General features: G+C 30.0%; 1 protein-coding gene across 1 annotated transcript; it reads right to left on the bottom strand.

Annotated features, from left to right (window-relative positions):
- Positions 1-2,590: 2,590 nt before the first annotated feature.
- On the bottom strand, positions 2,591-10,312 carry LOC109797402 (ent-copalyl diphosphate synthase 1). Its single transcript, XM_020357434.3, has 15 exons — positions 9,712-10,312; positions 7,692-7,769; positions 7,502-7,554; positions 7,114-7,417; positions 6,711-6,894; positions 6,370-6,584; positions 5,810-5,930; positions 5,488-5,600; positions 5,140-5,366; positions 4,825-4,940; positions 4,302-4,400; positions 3,960-4,199; positions 3,672-3,789; positions 3,183-3,374; positions 2,591-2,998 (listed from the first exon to the last, which is right to left on the bottom strand). Exons 1-15 carry the CDS (start codon positions 9,821-9,823, stop codon positions 2,765-2,767), a joined length of 2,406 nt encoding a protein of 801 aa, XP_020213023.1. The 5' UTR covers positions 9,824-10,312; the 3' UTR covers positions 2,591-2,764.
- Between the last annotated feature and the right edge of the window lie 7,403 nt (positions 10,313-17,715).

The following is a 17,715-nucleotide window of genomic DNA, read 5'->3' on the forward strand; positions in this document are numbered from 1 at the left end:
GGTAGAGGTGGTTCTGTCAGAATAAAGAAAAGAGGAGAAAGAGGAGGAGGTTCTGCTCAAATTTCGGTTCAGGATTATCCAAGTAAGGGAAGTTAGTTTTTGAAATTATTAATTTTTTTATGATTAATAATAAATGAATATTTTTGAACTGTGTCAAATTTTGTTGTTGAGTCGAGCTGAATTATATGTTGATTTTTAACAGTATTGTACTATAAGGATGTTGAACTGAGTTATGAGTAGTAAGTTGTGTTGAATACTACTTAGCTGTGTTGTATGCTGATTTGTTGTACTATATAATGCTGAGCTGTATGCTGATTATACCCACTTGAGGTGGTGTTGTTGGTGCTGTTGTTGCCGCTAAGTCGGTGTTGTTATAGCCACTAGAGTGGTGTTGTTGTTGCCGCTAAGTCGGTGTTGTTATAGCCACTAGAGTGGTGCTGTTGTTACCGCTAAGTCGGTGTTGTTATAGCCACTAGAGTGGTGCTGTTGTTGCCGCTAAGTCGGTGTTGTTATAGCCACTAGAGTGGTGCTGTTGTTGCCGCTAAGTCGGTGTTGTTATAGCCACTAGAGTGGTGTTGTTGTTGCCGCTAAGTCGGTGCCGTTATAGCCACTAGAGTGGTGCTGTTGCTGCTACTAAGCAGTGTTGATATAACCGCATTATGGTGCTGATGTTGTTGAGCAATATAAGCTGTGCAGATGTGTTGATAATTATAACGATGAATTTATTTACATTGCTAATCCTTTGCTAGTATGATTTTTTTTTTTAAAAGAATACTAGCTTACCCTTGCATGTTTTCCATGTGGTTGGAACTGCGATGATCATACTATGTATGGGAGTAGAGCAGGAATAGGTGGGCTTCTTGGGATGAGTCTCCGGCGGACTTTGGAGCTAATTTGCTTGTGTGGATATTTTGCTTGTAGCTACTTGGGATAGTAGCATTTGGTTGTAATTTTCCTTGGTACACTTTAACTCTAGTCAGACTGGAATCTTGTATATTTATATATTCTAGATCCTATATTTATATACTTGTTCTATCTGTCTGGTGTTTTAGTGTGCTATACCGTGTGTAGTGACCAGCCGGGTCGTTACAGTACAGGCCGTTCTGCTTGCAGAACAGCCCGTTCTGGGGCCGTTCCAGGGTCATTCCAGACACTCAAAGTTCGCCCGGAAATAACGAAATAATACGGTGGCAACATGGGAGAAACCATTGGCAAGTTGAAACTGAGAGTTTCCTAACATAATAGTTTTGCCTTAATGCGCGCATGTGTCACCATATTTCATTTACCTTATAAGTTTTCATTAGCACTTAATTTTAGAGTTTCACTAGTGTTATAACTTCACATATACCTACACATCTTTGTTAAGTATATTTGTGTCTTCTACCTTGTTATAATGCGCTTGTTTCTTTCTTTTCCTTAGATGCATGGTAGATGATAAAAATAAGTGAAACGCATAGAGAAATGAAAACTAGGAGAACTTTGAAATAATGGCTCTCATCATCGAAGGTTCTATGGAGCATGATATTAGTGCAAGTTTTTATTAGTGGGATGCAGCTATTATCAAAGGCCATACTAGTTAAAGGCTCTTTCATCTTTGCTATCGTTTCATATCGTCATACGGTTGCTGCCATTTGTATTCTCCCCTTTGCAATCTACTTTGAAAGGTAAGTTATTATTTTTTTATTCTTTTTATTATTTCATGCTTTGCTTTTATTCTCTCTATTTCTCTCTTACATTGTTTCTTCCTCTTCTTCAACTCCTCAATTCTTCATTTTCTCTTTTCTTTTACCTTCCATGTTTTTGGTTATGAAAGTGAATTGTTAGAGAGGATTTACGAGTTATGATTATAGTTTTACTCATTTTGTAGTTTAGGATGTACATAATTTGTAAGTTACTTTGATTACATATATGGTTGACATTTACCAACTATTGTTATTTGTATGTAATTTAGTATATTAAAAATATATGAATTGTCTGGTATTTTATTAATTTACAGGTTTTGTTTAGGGATCCTCCTAAAATAAGTCAAATATTTAAAAAAAATTAACAACTTTTAAAATCGGTCATGCCATGACCGATGTTAAAAGTAGGACTTTTAAAATCGGTCATGCCATGACCGACTTTAAAAGTGTCATTTTTAACATCGGTCATGGTATGACCGATTTTAAAAGTGAGACTTTTAAAATCGGTCAGCAACCGGTGTTAAAAGTCCCACTTTTCAAAATCGGTTCTTTTAAAATCGGTCAGAGAACCGATTTTAAAAATTAAAAACGACCGATTTTAAAAGTGTTTTTTTCACTAGTATAAAAAAATGTAACAATCAAAGGAAGGTATTTTCTTTATATAAAGTATAAATTCATTAAAATGTTATCTTGTTTCTAGAATAATTATCTTCGTTGAAGAAATGAAATTTTGAATCCCCGTTAAGAGATAATTCCCTTCTCTCAAAGGAGTTATTACAATGATCTGTCCTATTAAGTATTAACGATTTCTTAGTTAGTAATGGTACGGAGATTCTTGAAGATGAAGGGGCAAGTACACTACATTGAGAAACATATCCCACTTTGATGTGACAAGCTCAAAATCAAATAAAAAATTTCAGCATCTGATAAAATTTGCCACGCTGGATTCCTTTTCCCTTTGATTTTATTGCATTCTCAGTTTATAAAATAACAATATAATTGCCAATTTAGCACTTATCCCAACTGGAGAAAAAAAAAAGGAAAATATTATCGAGAACGGTGACAATTGTTCTATTAGTGATTTACATCACTTTTTGAAAGAGAACCTTCTCAATATGAGAGTTTATGGTCTCTGGATCAAAATATGCTGAATAATAAAAGCCCTTCGCCACCATGAAGAATGAATTCTTGACACTGGAGTGCACGCAATCTGAGGAATTTTGGAGCACCAATTCCACAAGTTCTTGCATGTCTGATTCTATTTGAGGGGTAGTAACGCTGGTTGTACTCAAGTTGTCTTTGCCACTATCATGTGCCTGACAATAATAACAGAAACGCAGAATTCAGGATCTGTAAATTATTCTAGGCATAATTTTAGAAGGGCTTGTACACATCTTATTTAAATATATAAAAATGTCTTGTAACATTTTTATAATGATATAAACTTTATTGAATAAACGATTGATTAATATATACCACACTATTGTCTTTGTAACTGACCTTGCTGCTTTGATAATTGCGAAGCCCTTGGCAGACTCTGTTAGTGACTTCCATCAACCTCTGGTACTGTGGATTGAGCTCTAGTTCTTCTGACCAATGACCAGCAATTCCATTTGTGATTTTCACAATCAGCTCAGCTTCTCTTCCGAAGCTGTTCCCTTCATTTTGCCAACTTGAAAGCCAGCTTTGCCACTGATCATTACAAATAATAATCACTTTTAGCCGGAAATTTTTAAGTATTTGTTTCATTTAAGAAAATATTTTCTGTTTTATATTTATCTTTATAATTTTTATCCACGTAAGAAAATATTTTTGATAAAACTTTTAAGATTAAAAATTAATAAATTTATAATATAAAAAAGTAAAAATAGTGTCTACGTTATGGTGCATAGGGCATGCAATTTACTCTTTGCTATAACTGAAACTGTTTTGACTGTGCTTGTCAGAAGTGCATGGAAATTTGCAAAGCTCAAAAGGGTTTCCACTCACCACTTTATACAAATAATGGGAGAATTCCTGAGAACGACTCGGAAACATTTCGAGCTCAAGGTAATCAAGATTTTTCAGCAAGATCTCCAGAAGTTTCTCCTCTCTCTTGTTCAATTGCCTGCAACACAACATTTGTTGCATCAGCGTTTTCATTTTTCCATATACAAGTATCATCTTCCAACAAGCACAAATTTATGCGCAACTATAAGGAACCTCGTATTAAACACATGATGAATCAATAATTGTGTGATAGGACAAACAACGAATATGACATGTTAATTTAATTACTTGTTGTTTGAGTTGTTTCGTCCATTAATGTTGCTGTTGAACGAATCTACAAAAGCACTACTAGTTTCTCCATCCTTTATGTAGGACCTCAGTGTCTCGACCAATGCTGCTGTTACAGCCCATGCAAGTCTCTCTCGAGACCTTTCAGGCTCAAATATGTTGGCTGCTGCTATGAAATAAGCAAATAGGAGACTTTGTTTGCTCAATCCAAACCCCTCTAGTTCTGCTTCCGAGTACCACCTAATATGCACATGAGTGACATGTCATTAATATATTACAAATATTGGAATTCATTTGGATGTTGCTTTTGTCAAATTATTAGAGCATTTTTTTCTGGGTTACCTTTGGATCTTTTCCCATTCTGCAAGATGCACTTTTTGACAGTTGCTGTAATCCAGTTTTGCCAGCTCTACATAAACATCATTGTTCACGTACGGCATCCTGTTAAGGAGAATGATAACTAGATTTATTATGACTTAACTATATATATCTCGGGTATTTAAGTTATTAGCTGAAGATATATGAACAATTTTATATCATTAGAAATACATCGAAGTTTTAATACAACTATAACCTATCTATGTGAAAATCTTGAGTTATTAGCTAAGAAAATAAATTATTTATGCAACGAATTATATAACCAGTTTTGGTACAGTAACCATATTAACATTTTAGTTATTTAAATATATTCTATTAACATTTTGTATACATTATATTAAATATTTTAAATTGATAAAAAAAATAATTTTATTGCGTCTCGTTTTTAAAAAAAAATAGTTATAAATATATATAACCTTACTAAAATTCAGAAAAGTGTCGATATATAATTTCCTCTATTAGTATCATAAATTTAAAAGAGTGGTACCTGTAAAGGGTCTTGCCAATCCAAACATCACTGCTACCACCATATTGTTCAAAGTAAAATCTTGTCTCCAGTCTAGGTAAGCTGGCATACCAGGGCACGTCCAGCGCGTAACCCACCTGTAATGTTAATTGGCTTAAGTAAAAATGAAAACATTGGGAAAATAAAATAAATAGCTCTAACCACATACCATTATCCTTTGTTTTATTGTTTTTTCTCAGTACATGCACACAAACAAAGTACGTAGGATTTTATTTTTATTTCATTTTTGGTTTTCTAAGTTAATAGGCAATTAGTTGTAATGATATTGGTACGCACCTCGGCTGGTAAATCTTTGGTTATGATCCATTTATCTAGGAGCTCATTTGCAGCACGTTTCTGAGTTAAAAATTTGGAAGAAAAGTTCTTGGCATCCTCTAGAATCTTCTCTCCTTGAAATAGCACTTGAGATGCTCTATAAAGGTTAAACATTCCAGTAACTGCTTGGTTTGACTGCCCAGAAAAGCAGAAGAACTTGCCATTTTTCTTAAAGTTCTCAAACACATCTACCAAATTCAGAATAAAAAATACTTAGTCATTTGTGAAAATCATCCCTCTCTCTCTCTCTAAGCAATAATATAAGATGAAAAGAGATATTTTAGCTTTTGTAGTTTAGAAAAAACTTACTGGGTGAAACTTGGTGCCCATTCAACCTTAGGAGTCTAAATCCCATTGCTGTGTCATCTATATCTTGAACCTCTGAATTCCTTGCCCAGCAAATACCCTTCTCATTCCAATACCTGAAAAGTTTTAAGTTGTATTTGTCCGGTGATTAATTAGCCAATTAGAAAGTATTTAATTATAATATAATATTCAATATATTAAAATTAAAAAAAATAATTATTTTTTGTTGTTAAATCCTTCATAAGTATATATATATACACACCAGTACTGGATAACCCTTTTTAGTATTTACAATTGTAGATCAATTCATCTAGATCTTACGTACCTTGAAACATAATTCGCACAATCTTTAATCTCTGACTGAAAATATCTTGAAATTCCAAGCCGATCGAGTCGATCAGGAACCCATATGTGTTCAAACAAATCCACCGGGTAGACATTTGGAACTGGATGGATGAATGAATAAGTAAATAATTAAATACATACTGTCACATGAATATTGGATTGATCAGGTAACTCATTTTTCTCTTCTTTTTGTTGTCAATCTAACAAAAAAAGACATCTTAATAATAAAAAAATCTATTTTAAATATTAAATTATCTTTCTTAATTGTTATTTTTCTTATTGTGTTGTAAGTTTTTTGAGTTGTATTAAATTATATATCTATTTTGAAGGTGTAGGTAATCATTTATTTGCCTCAAATGTTAATTCAATTGTTTTAAGTGACGCCAATTCAATTGGAAAAATACAGAGTTAAAAGAGAAAGAAATGTTAAACAAAATGAAGCTTTTATTTTATTAGAAAATTCCTTTCATAATCTGTAATGACAAAGTTAATTTGTGTACAGTATAATAAAATAAGCATTATTATTCAAGACAAAATTACCTCCCCCATTGAACCTCTTCACTGTTTTGTTCAGATATTTGAGAGCTTTTTCATCTTTAGTGTTCATTAGAGCATAGGCTGTGGAGGATGGAGAGAATAAGAATGATCCGTCTTGTGACTGCAACTTTAGAAGCTGATTCCAGTCTAAATTTGGCATTCCCTCCAAACTATGAAGCAGCGTTGTTGGCACCTTGTGCAGAACTTCTTTCGGTATTCTATATATTTAAGTAAAATATTATAGTCAAGTAATAACAAAATTACTATTATTCATATATATATAACTAAAATGGCCCAAGTAAACATCAATATTGTGTTAAGGTTAGGGTTACAGGAATATATACTTTTTAAGCTTCAGGTCTCTCATTGCTAAAATATCTTTCAAGATAGAAGAGTCATCTGGCACTTCAATATTCAAACTTCGAGCCAAATCGAGAAGAGAAGGGAAAGCAACTTCAAACCCAATAGGCATATGCTCTGCATTCACGTCCTTAAGCTTGTACAAATTTTTCTTAAAGAATGTCATTCCTGTGACATATGAATGCGTGTGCACAATAGAAACATTTTAAATTAATGTCACACTATATTTCTCACTCGTCTACTTAATTTGATCACGAGTTAAAAGTACTGTAGAAAAGAAATGATTGAGGAGTTAAAAGTACTGTAGAAAAGAAATGACAAAATCAAAGTCGGCACAAGGAATTTTCAGAAAGCAATAATGAAATTCATGAATGTAACATTACGTACCCTTCTCACACTTCTCAGGATGCATGTTCCACGATCTTAGTGCTATAACACAAGCTAACGTGTTGAGAATGCGATCATGTGCTTCGAATGATTCACCGTCTCCCCATGAGCCATCGTGTAGCTGATTATTCGCAATCCATTCAAGACACGATGGGAATTGAGGTGAATTTCCATCATCAACATTTTTCACTAGAGCAACCCATGCTGTGTCATAAGCTGATATCGTGATTTCTCCATCTTCCATCGAATCCAACATCAATTTTATTTCATTTATCTTCTTTTGAATCTCGTTTGTTACCAAAACCTTCAAAATTACGGTTACAAAAATCAAATATTAGATGTCCAAATGCTTTTGTGATAGCTACAAATCAAAGGGAGAACACGTTACATTCTGAAGAGCTTCCTCTTCCAAATTATCCTTAGACACTTCATCAACACATTCTGCTAAATAGAGTAATTGTATTAATTCTAATACTGTATAGGAAAAATATAAGTACTAACTGAGTTAATTAAATTAAATGATAGTAATATATATGCATATGGATCTCCTATAACAAACTAACTAAAATTAACATTACCTTGAGCCCGAGAGCGTATTGGCTGAAATCCACAAACCTTGAGATGCTTGATTTCTGTGAATCGAAGAGGACGAATACCTATATGAAATTTGAAGTGATATTCTATCAAAACGCATTTGGAATTATGTGGTGTTTTACTGTTCTAATTAACCTCCCACTACATGTTTTCTCACCAAAACAATAATAAAGGTTAAAACGTGATCTTTCTTTCTTACCACTACACTTGTTTTCTACTCAAGTTCGAAGAATAATTCGGTCCCGTGTTAACAATTTAATTTCCAAGAATTAAATATCTAAGCTTACAACAGTCAAATTTTGTCGCCACAAATATTCTCCAATTCAGTCTTCTTTTCTGTAATCATCCCCCCCTTCCCCAAACTCAATGAGTACATGAATCAATTGGTTTTATTGGTAAGAAAAATTAACAAAAATCAATTATAAATGAAAATAAATATTTAGAGATTAAACTTTAAGTAAGTGATAACATAAACAATTAAGCTACCTGTTAATTCAAACGTTAAGTAGAATTACAAGAAATGAAAATTTAACATAGATAAACATTTAAAAGTTTAATATAAAACATTGTAATCGAAAACCAGTTAGTGACGTTAATAGTAAATAGTCACCAATATAATGTAATTGAAACTTGTGAATATTTCTCGTACCTCTATGTCTAATGTTATTACGCCAATGTTAACCCGTAAGACATATTGGCGTCTATTTGTGTAGTTTATTCAAATAATGAGTTAAATAGGTGATTTTACTCTACCAAGCCTATTTTATTATAAATACAAACTCTATAGTTTAAATATTTAAGACGAAAAATGCTAGTAATATATATTTTCCACATACTTTATATTGAATGAATTTCAAATAAAAATTATTCAGTGATGTTAATTAGTATCAGTGTTTATTTAATAAAATTTGCATAAAACTCTTTTAATAAAATAATTTGTAAAAAATAATGAAAATCCGTAAATACTCACTCATTTTTTCTTTTATCTCATTTTCCCACTGTAAAATATTGATATACAATACACCTTATAATGATATAATACTTATATTAAAAAATATTTTTAGCTACATTATAAATACAATGTATATTTGTGTATTATTAAAAAATATAGGTATAAATTATAATAACATAAAATATATGTTATTAATTTTTATTCAAAATCAATACTTAAATTTTTTATATGTTATTATACATAACATTTCTTGTATTATCCCTTCCTTTTCTTCTTATATCTCTCTTTATTTTTCAATAATATCTCTTATCACATGTATTATTTCTTCTCTATTATTTTCTTTTCTTCATATCTCTCTCCTCTTTCGGATAAATTATTACATAGTGAAGAATCATTGCTTGTTTATTATCTCAGCCAATTTTTATGTGACACGTAGTTAAAAAAAATTAATTTATAAAAAAACTCAACTATGTATTTTATAAAAATTAGTCGAAAAGAAAATTATCATCATACATATAGTTTCTCTTCCATCTCAGTTTTATCCAATTATTTTATGATTTTTCCATCGCTCTTCTCTTACCCTTTTTTATTCCTCCTAAATCCTGAGATGTATGAATCTAGTCAAAACCACAACTATTCAAGACCATAAAATAATTTCCGATTTCCATGACTCAAACACTAATCGTCAACAAGAGTGAATTAGTACATTTTCCTTTTCGTGATGCATGTAGTATGAAGTCTTCTTTGACGCATTTCACATCATAGAAAGGTTGACTTCTTGGTTAGGTGAGGGACAATCAAGCTATACAATATCAATATAGATGGAATATCTTTTTCCACGATGGCAATCGAAAATCGGACACGATCTCCTCAAAAAAAGGAGAAAAAAAAAACAAAATTCAAATGTTAAAACCGTTTTGGAGACTATATATATATACCCGTTGAACTTTAAATATTAAGATCAAAAACGATTGGAAACGAAGAAAATCAGATTAAATATGAATTTAAACAACAAAACACGATTAAAAGAAAAAACATAGATGGACACATACCCCTTGAAATATTATAAGATGGTTGAAAGGAGAAAAAGACAGGAACACGAGATTTTGGTGCACATGAAGAAAGAGGCCTATGACTGAGAGTGAAGGACAACCTGGAAGCCATGGTGCTAGTGGCTCTTCAGAATGATTTAGGTATTGTTGTGGACTATGGCTCAGTAATTCAGGAAGTACTACAATGTATATTTATAATAATGGGATTCAAACCAAGTATTATGAAAATCATTGTCGATCCACCTTACTTACCTTTTGGTTCGTGTATTTTGCCGCAGTGTAAAATTGTGACCATCTTTTCCAATTTGGTAAAATTTGAACTATTCCGTTCGTGTGCATCTCACCTCTTTTCTTGGTGCATATCTCCCTTAATTTTCTAAATACATGGAACTGTGTTGCCGTGTTAATCAGTATCATTCTTTATTTGACCAATTTTTTTCTATAATTGATGTTTTACCTACCACGATGAATACATTTTTGTAGGTTAAACTTGTAATATTTTCTTACATGTGATAATAATATTGAATAAGGAGAATGTGATATCTTTAAGAAATCTTTTAGTTTATAAAATGGAAAATAATAAATATTATTATAAATTTTAAAATGCATTAAATATTTGATTTTATTAATTAAAATTTATTATTTTTAATTAATGTACTATTGATAAGAAATTTTGGTTCTTTATCAAATTAACATATATTAATCATTAAATTTTAACTTTCACACGTACGTAAGTGATGTGACATTTAGTCACATGACATCTAAAAATTAAAAACTAAAAAAAATGTAAATAAGATTTTATTAATAAAATAAATATCTATAATTTATAAAAATAAATATAAATGAAAATCTTTTATAAATTATTTTTTAAAAATTTTCTATAAAAAAATGTCATTAAATATTACATCAATTAAGTGTTGACAAATCATTAGACAACATCAAAAGTTTAACGATTAATAATAAGACCAAAATTTTATATTTTAAAAATAAAAAATTAAATATTTTTATTTTAAAATAGAGGAATCAAAACAAAAATAAAGTCAAAAGTGCAATTTAGCCTAATTACAAATAAGAACTCATTATGTTGATTTTTTTCTATATAAAAATTCATTATATCTCTTATTATTAAATCAAAGAAATTCTTCCCATAGATTTTCTCACCATTTCTATATGTCATATCATATAATTTTTTTGGCATCCAATATAATAATATAATAATACAAAAAATATGCAATAAAATATTATATATCCAATTAAATTAATATAATCATGATTAATTTATGAAAGATATATGATATCTTGTGATTAACTTTTAACTGATATATTAATTTCTGAAAGATGTATAATATCTCGTGATTAATTTTTAATTGATATATAACTTAATTTTTGAAAGATATATGGTATCTCGTGATTAATTTTTAATTGGTATATAACTGTTTCATTTAATGTTGTAAAAAGAAACATCATTTCATTTAAATAATTATATTTCTACATATCTCTTTAAAAAAAAATAACCAAAATCACCATACATCCCACAGATAAACTAACCAGTTGTTATTACATGTACTATTTTATTGATTATGTTGTATTTATTTTTATAATAACTATATTTTCACATTGATCTTTCTTTTTTTACATGTATTATTTATTTATTTATTTTTATTGATTAAACATTATTTTAACACATAAAAGTTGAATATGTAAATACCAAGTTGACCTCCTATATTTCAGAGCACGCCCTACAACCATTAAACTAAGAGACTTGGTTATATTAATCCTATTTTACATGTGCTAATTAATAATATTTAATATGGTGCATGTAATATTTTTAAGAAAATTCTTTTAATTTCAAAAATATAAAATAATAAATGTTCTAAATTTCAAAATGCCTGAAACTTTTACTTTAATTAATTCACTTATCATTTTTATTAAAATACTAACAACCAACCATCAAGAGTTGGCATAAAACTTAAACATCCTCACATAAACACCAACAACACAAATATGATTCAGATACTAACAATTCATGAATGATTTGGGCCTCATCACTTTTATCAAAATAGACAAAATTTCATAATTAGATTATGTTTGAGTTTAATAGACATGTATTGCGTGAAGAGATTTAACTCAATTAGTTTAGCATGATGAGTAAGTGTATTTATATTAAATTTAATTTCCATAGGTAAATAAAATAGGTTACATTGTGTAAATAATTTATTTGTCTTTTAAGAATGGTGATTATAAAAGTCGATAATTGGGACATTTAGCCATCGGGAACCGACAAAGCCGAGGCCCCTTTGATAGGGGTATTCAAAAAATTATATTAAACTAAACTATTGGAAAAACTAAACTAAACTATAAAAAACTAAACTAATTTTTATAAAAACTAAACTAAACTATATTTGAAGTTTAGTTTTAAAAACTAAACTATTATAAAATGTAGTTTAGTGCACTTTAACTGTTAAAAAAAACTTATAATTAGGAAATGTTCTACATAATTAATTAGAACTAAACTAATAAATAATTAAATTAAATTAAAATAATAATAAAAACTAAATTATTTTTATAAAAATTGAACTAAAATGAATTTTATGTTTAGTTTTATAAATCTAAAATTATTTTCTAAAGAGTAATTTGTTAAACCAAGCTATTAATAAAACTGAATTCTTATTATTAATACCTTTTTTGTAGCTTTTTATTTTTGACTATTGTCCACTTTTGAGTCAGTATACTAGTGGTTTAGTGCTATTATGCACAACTAGACATTTTTTTATTTATTAATTTATAGGATTAAAAGAAAAAATTAATTTTCATTTATTAATTGAATAAAAATTTATATACCTTTCGTAATTATTACTCTTTCAATATTTTTAATATAGTTATTATAAAAATTAAAAAAACATATTATATATATATATATGTACAAACTTCTCTCTTTATTATCCAAATAATTTTATTTTTGATGCTAAAAAATATTATTATTTTAATAAAAAAATTATAATATTAATTAACTAAGTTTAACAATTGAGTTTACAACATTATAAAAGTAACGGTATACATTTTTATAATATTTTTTAAAATTCATACTATTTTGTAAAGAACGTATTAACTTAAAAAAATAGTTACATGTAATATTTAGATATTATTTTTAAACTTTTTTATTTAATAATTAATAAGATCAGGAAATTGATTAAAAATTAATAAGATTTTATTGATTTTCAAAAAATATGAATGAAAAATCTATCATGTGGACTTTTATCAATATTATACTTGTTTTACATTTTAAACTATTTTTAATTTAATTCATAATTAATATTAATGATTTGGCAGCTCAATTTAAAAATGTTGATTTTAAAGTTTTTTTTTAATTTAGTTCAATTTAATTTATAGTTAATAATAGTTTAATTTAATTGATATTATAGTTTAGTTCAAACTCCTAGAACTATAGTGCACTAAGCTAGATAATAGTTTAGTTTAGTTTAATCAATATTTATTTTAGTTCAATTTAGTTTTGTGAACTATTTATTATAGTTTAGTTTGTTTAGTTCAATTTAGCAATTTGGACACCCCTACCCTTTGACATATATGAGCCAAAAGAATTGCATGAAAACCTTACAGATACTCTCTTCAGCATCTTTGGTAGTTGAAGGTATCAAGTAAGCACTCCTCTTGACATCCTCAGTAGTTGAAGAGGTCAAATGAGCACTCCCTTTGACATCCTTGGTAGTCGAAGATGTTAAGTATGCATTCCCTTTGGCACTCTTGGTAACCGAAGGTGTCAAATGAGCACTGCTTTTGATACCTTCAGTAGTCAAAGATGACAAATTAACACTTCTTTTGATACCTTTAATAGTTGAAGGTGTCATTTGGTCACTCCCTTCAACACCCTCAGTTGCTAAAGGTGTCCATTGATCATTCTCTTTGACACTTATAAGTATCCAAAGACTTGTGTAAGAAAGACATTGTCGATAGGACCAACAAGATGTGGTGATCTGTAGCTTAGATTGTGATGAGCATAGGTGATTAGAGCATAATCATAAGTACAATATTAATTGTCGACATATTACCTAATTGATAATCATAGGTTGCAACTCATTGAGATCTAGACCCATCACAATTAATATAAATAATCTGTATCTCAAGATAAAGTCATTGTTCATTATTCTTATTTAATACATCGAGAGAGTAACTTATTTGAACGTTAGAGTGTCTTTTGCATATGCATCTCCCTTAATGTGGATAGACATCGGACCGAAGATTGAAGAGAAGTAAAGGCATCTACAAGGGAAAGAAAGAAGTATCTCTTAGCATATACAAAAAAAATTATTGTTTATGTAATTTGTGATTAAATAATAATATAAAAAATTTGTTATATTGTTATTACATATATTATTTATTAATTATATTGTATTTACTTTTCTAATAACAATCTTTAAAATTTATAAAAAAATATTGGTTGATTTTTTATTTTTTATTTTTATAATTAATATTTTCTCTAGTTTAAAGTTTTATATTCTTTATATATGTGTGTGCGTGCGTGTGTGCTTGCGTGCATATATGTGTGTGAGCTTGAAATGTTTTATATGAAAATTAACTTTCAAAGTTCATTTGCTGTGCCAAAACAGAAATATTTTGTGACTTAAATAAAATTTCAAGTTTGAATATTTTTATAATTGATATTTTCTCTAAGTGAATTTTTCCTTTTTTTTTGTATTCATTATTATGTTTTCCAAGTTTGATTATTTATTTTAAATGGTACTCAAACATTTTCAGAACTTATTTGCTGTAATAGAAGGGAGAAAAACAAAACACTTTGTGACTGTCGGTAAAACCCAAGTCCTTTGGAATAGGTTATAATCCGGTTATAGGCCGATTGACCAAAGAGGAACACCTTTTAAAATTTATTACGGAACTAGGGTTGTTTTTCAAACATTTTACCAATTAAAATTGGGCAGTATTTTCACGGTCAAGTCAGTTTTTTATATTTTTTTTATTAATTTTTTACTCACTATCCTTCTACATGTTTGTCAAGTAAAAACAACACAAAATAATTTTGTGTTTAAAAAACCAGAATATGTCTCTACGTTTTTCACATGGCTCTATGTTAATATTCCCTCAGTTTAATATGTAATACTATGAGTTATGGGGTATTATAATTATTTCAAGTTATTTTACGTTATTAAATTGAGTTATTATTTAATGTTAAAAGAGATTTTAGGATCTGAAAATTCTTTAAAAAGATTCTATAATGTTGGAGGCTTTTTCTGAGTAGAGATTCAGTTTGACCCAAGTGGATGAGTATATATATAAGGCTTCTATTTGTAATAGAGTCCCATAAACTCAAGTACTCAAGATTCTAGAGAGAGGATTATAAAGAGAAAGACTCTGATTCATGATTTTCCTTCTGCTCAAAATTTTCTTCTCTTTCTTTCCAGATCCTTACTAATGTAATGTTGTTGTGATTCAGGTCTATAGGAACCTTGAATCAAGTTGTGGATCCGTTCGGAGTTGTGCTACAGATTGTTCAAAGTTTTCTTCTTCTCTTTCCTTGGCTCTTTTCGATTCTAAGGTTAAAAAAAATAGTTGGATTGGATGAAAACTAGCTAGTAGATGATTCTTGTGTTGCATATGATGTCAAACTTTGAAGATTTGTGGTTGTGTTGGTGACTTTTAAAAAGAAAAGCATGTTGGTAGTTTGAGTATTTGGGTTCATGGGGGAGAGTGTGATGATTTGCTATGAATTTTCGTTGCCTGTTACTTTTTGAGCTAGATTTGAGTTGTTTGTGTTGAGTAGAAGTATTATTTCATGTTGTATGTGTTGGATTTTTGCTAAGTTTCAGATTATGAGTCAAAAACAGGTTTTGCATATGCAAAATTTTGATATCGCATCGGACGTGCCTTCATGGTGTTGAGCGTCATTCCAACATGAGGCTCTCTATTTCGATCACGTCAGACACAGGATTGATGGCACTGGGCTTGAGGAAAAAGACTCGTCTCAAATTGAAATGACATCGAGTGTGATTTGAATAGCGTCAAGCGTGAAAATATTGGGAGGTCTCTAACTTGTTGACACTAAACCCAAGGTTGAGTGGCACCTAATATGGCCAAGATAGAGCTCTTTGTCTGGATGACGTCGGGTACTGGTATGGTGACGCTAGGAGTAAGTCAAGCAAAGACTCCCTACCTGAGATGGGGTCGAGTGTGGTAACTTACCACACCAAGCATGAGGTCTCAAGGGCCTCTGCCTTATCCACACCAACCATAGGTTGTGTAGTATTGGGCATGGGTGAGGCAGAGAGTTTCCTGCTTAGATGGCATCGAGTGTTGGGTGTGTAGTGTCGGGTACTAGTTGTTGAAAGAAAATATGTTGATTTATTCAATAAATTGTTGAATATGAGATGTGTGACACTCATCTACCACTCATATGATAACACCTAATAACATGGATAAACTATAAAATCTCAAAACACATCCTTATAGAATTCATAAATAAACAATCCTATTCATTGGAAAATTAAATAAGCGAAGTAGTAATAAACTAATTGTAATTTTAATAAAATACTGAATTAACAAGAAATAATATAACTCCTAAACTACGCCAATCCCCGGTGTCACATTGGCATCAAAGCTACACACACTTAGGCCTCCCCTTGCTCCTCCCAAGGTTGAGGGTCCTGTCTGCAAAACATACCAAAACACACCAACAAAAGAAATAGGGAGTGAGAACAATCTCACTCTATAGGGAATGGGCCGCAACCCTTGACATCTCATTCCTTCGCGATAAAAAAATATAATTACAATAATTAATACTTTAAAATATAGTAACAATAATTCCTACTTCAACTAAATAACAACCATTCATATACTTCAACTTCAATAGCAACATCATCCATCTCATTCACAAAGACACACATATATATGTAATGCATCGTGCACATACACCTAAATGTATGGGGTACCCGATCATCATCATCATCGTAAATATATAGTTGGTACCTAAGTCCCGAGTTAATCTTAGGCTACCAACACACCAGTGTTCCCACCAGAACACCAATATCAGGTTTCCACCTGAACCTCAAATATGCAACTATGATGCATGTCACCATCATGCAAATGCTTCTATACTATCACACCATGTTTATCATTTAAATTATCATTCACCAACATCTATTATCAATCCAAATCAAGTTTATCTATCAACATGAAAATCATCTATCACAAGGTATATACGTCATTCATAATCATGTCATTCGTCGTTCGTCAACATATATATATATATATATATATATATATATATATACACACACACACACACCCACATTCATCATCGTATAAATCAATCATAAACACAAACATCATGAAACATCATAAAATATCATTTGACATATCAAAATACGTTTCCTACACTCAAAACCCCAAAACGCAGAAAATACATTCATTATTCAAATCACTTATATTAACCAGAAATTCATTTTCCCTCTATAATAATTAATTTCATCGTCTATCATGATTCTTTTAGTCAAACATTTAAGAATCGGTTTCATCTAATTCATCAAATCCTCCCCCCTAAGGCTTTGAACCCCCTCGTACAGAGCACTCAATTAATTATCTAAAAATATTTGGAATAAATTACACTTGATCGTCAAATAAATTATGTATTTGGATTCTACACACCAAACCACATTAAATAGATGTCAAATTTTATCCAACAAAAAATTTATGGGATTAGGGGTCAATCCCTCTAGGATTCTAACCTCTTTCTACAGAGCACTCAATTAATTACTCTAAAATATCTTATCATCAAATTAATTAAATATTCCAAATCTACTCATTGAATCACATCAAACGCACATCAAATTTTGTCCAACAGAAATCTTATGGGATTGGGGTCAATCCTCTAGAGTTCTAACCCCTCTCTAGAGAGCACTCAATTATTTATTCTAAAACATCTGATCATGAAATTAATTACATATTCCAAATCTACTCATCAAATCACATCAAACG

This window comes from Cajanus cajan, chromosome 6 (assembly GCF_000230855.2).
Source record: "Cajanus cajan strain Asha chromosome 6, NIPB_CcT2T_4, whole genome shotgun sequence".
Lineage (NCBI taxonomy): Eukaryota > Viridiplantae > Streptophyta > Magnoliopsida > Fabales > Fabaceae > Cajanus > Cajanus cajan.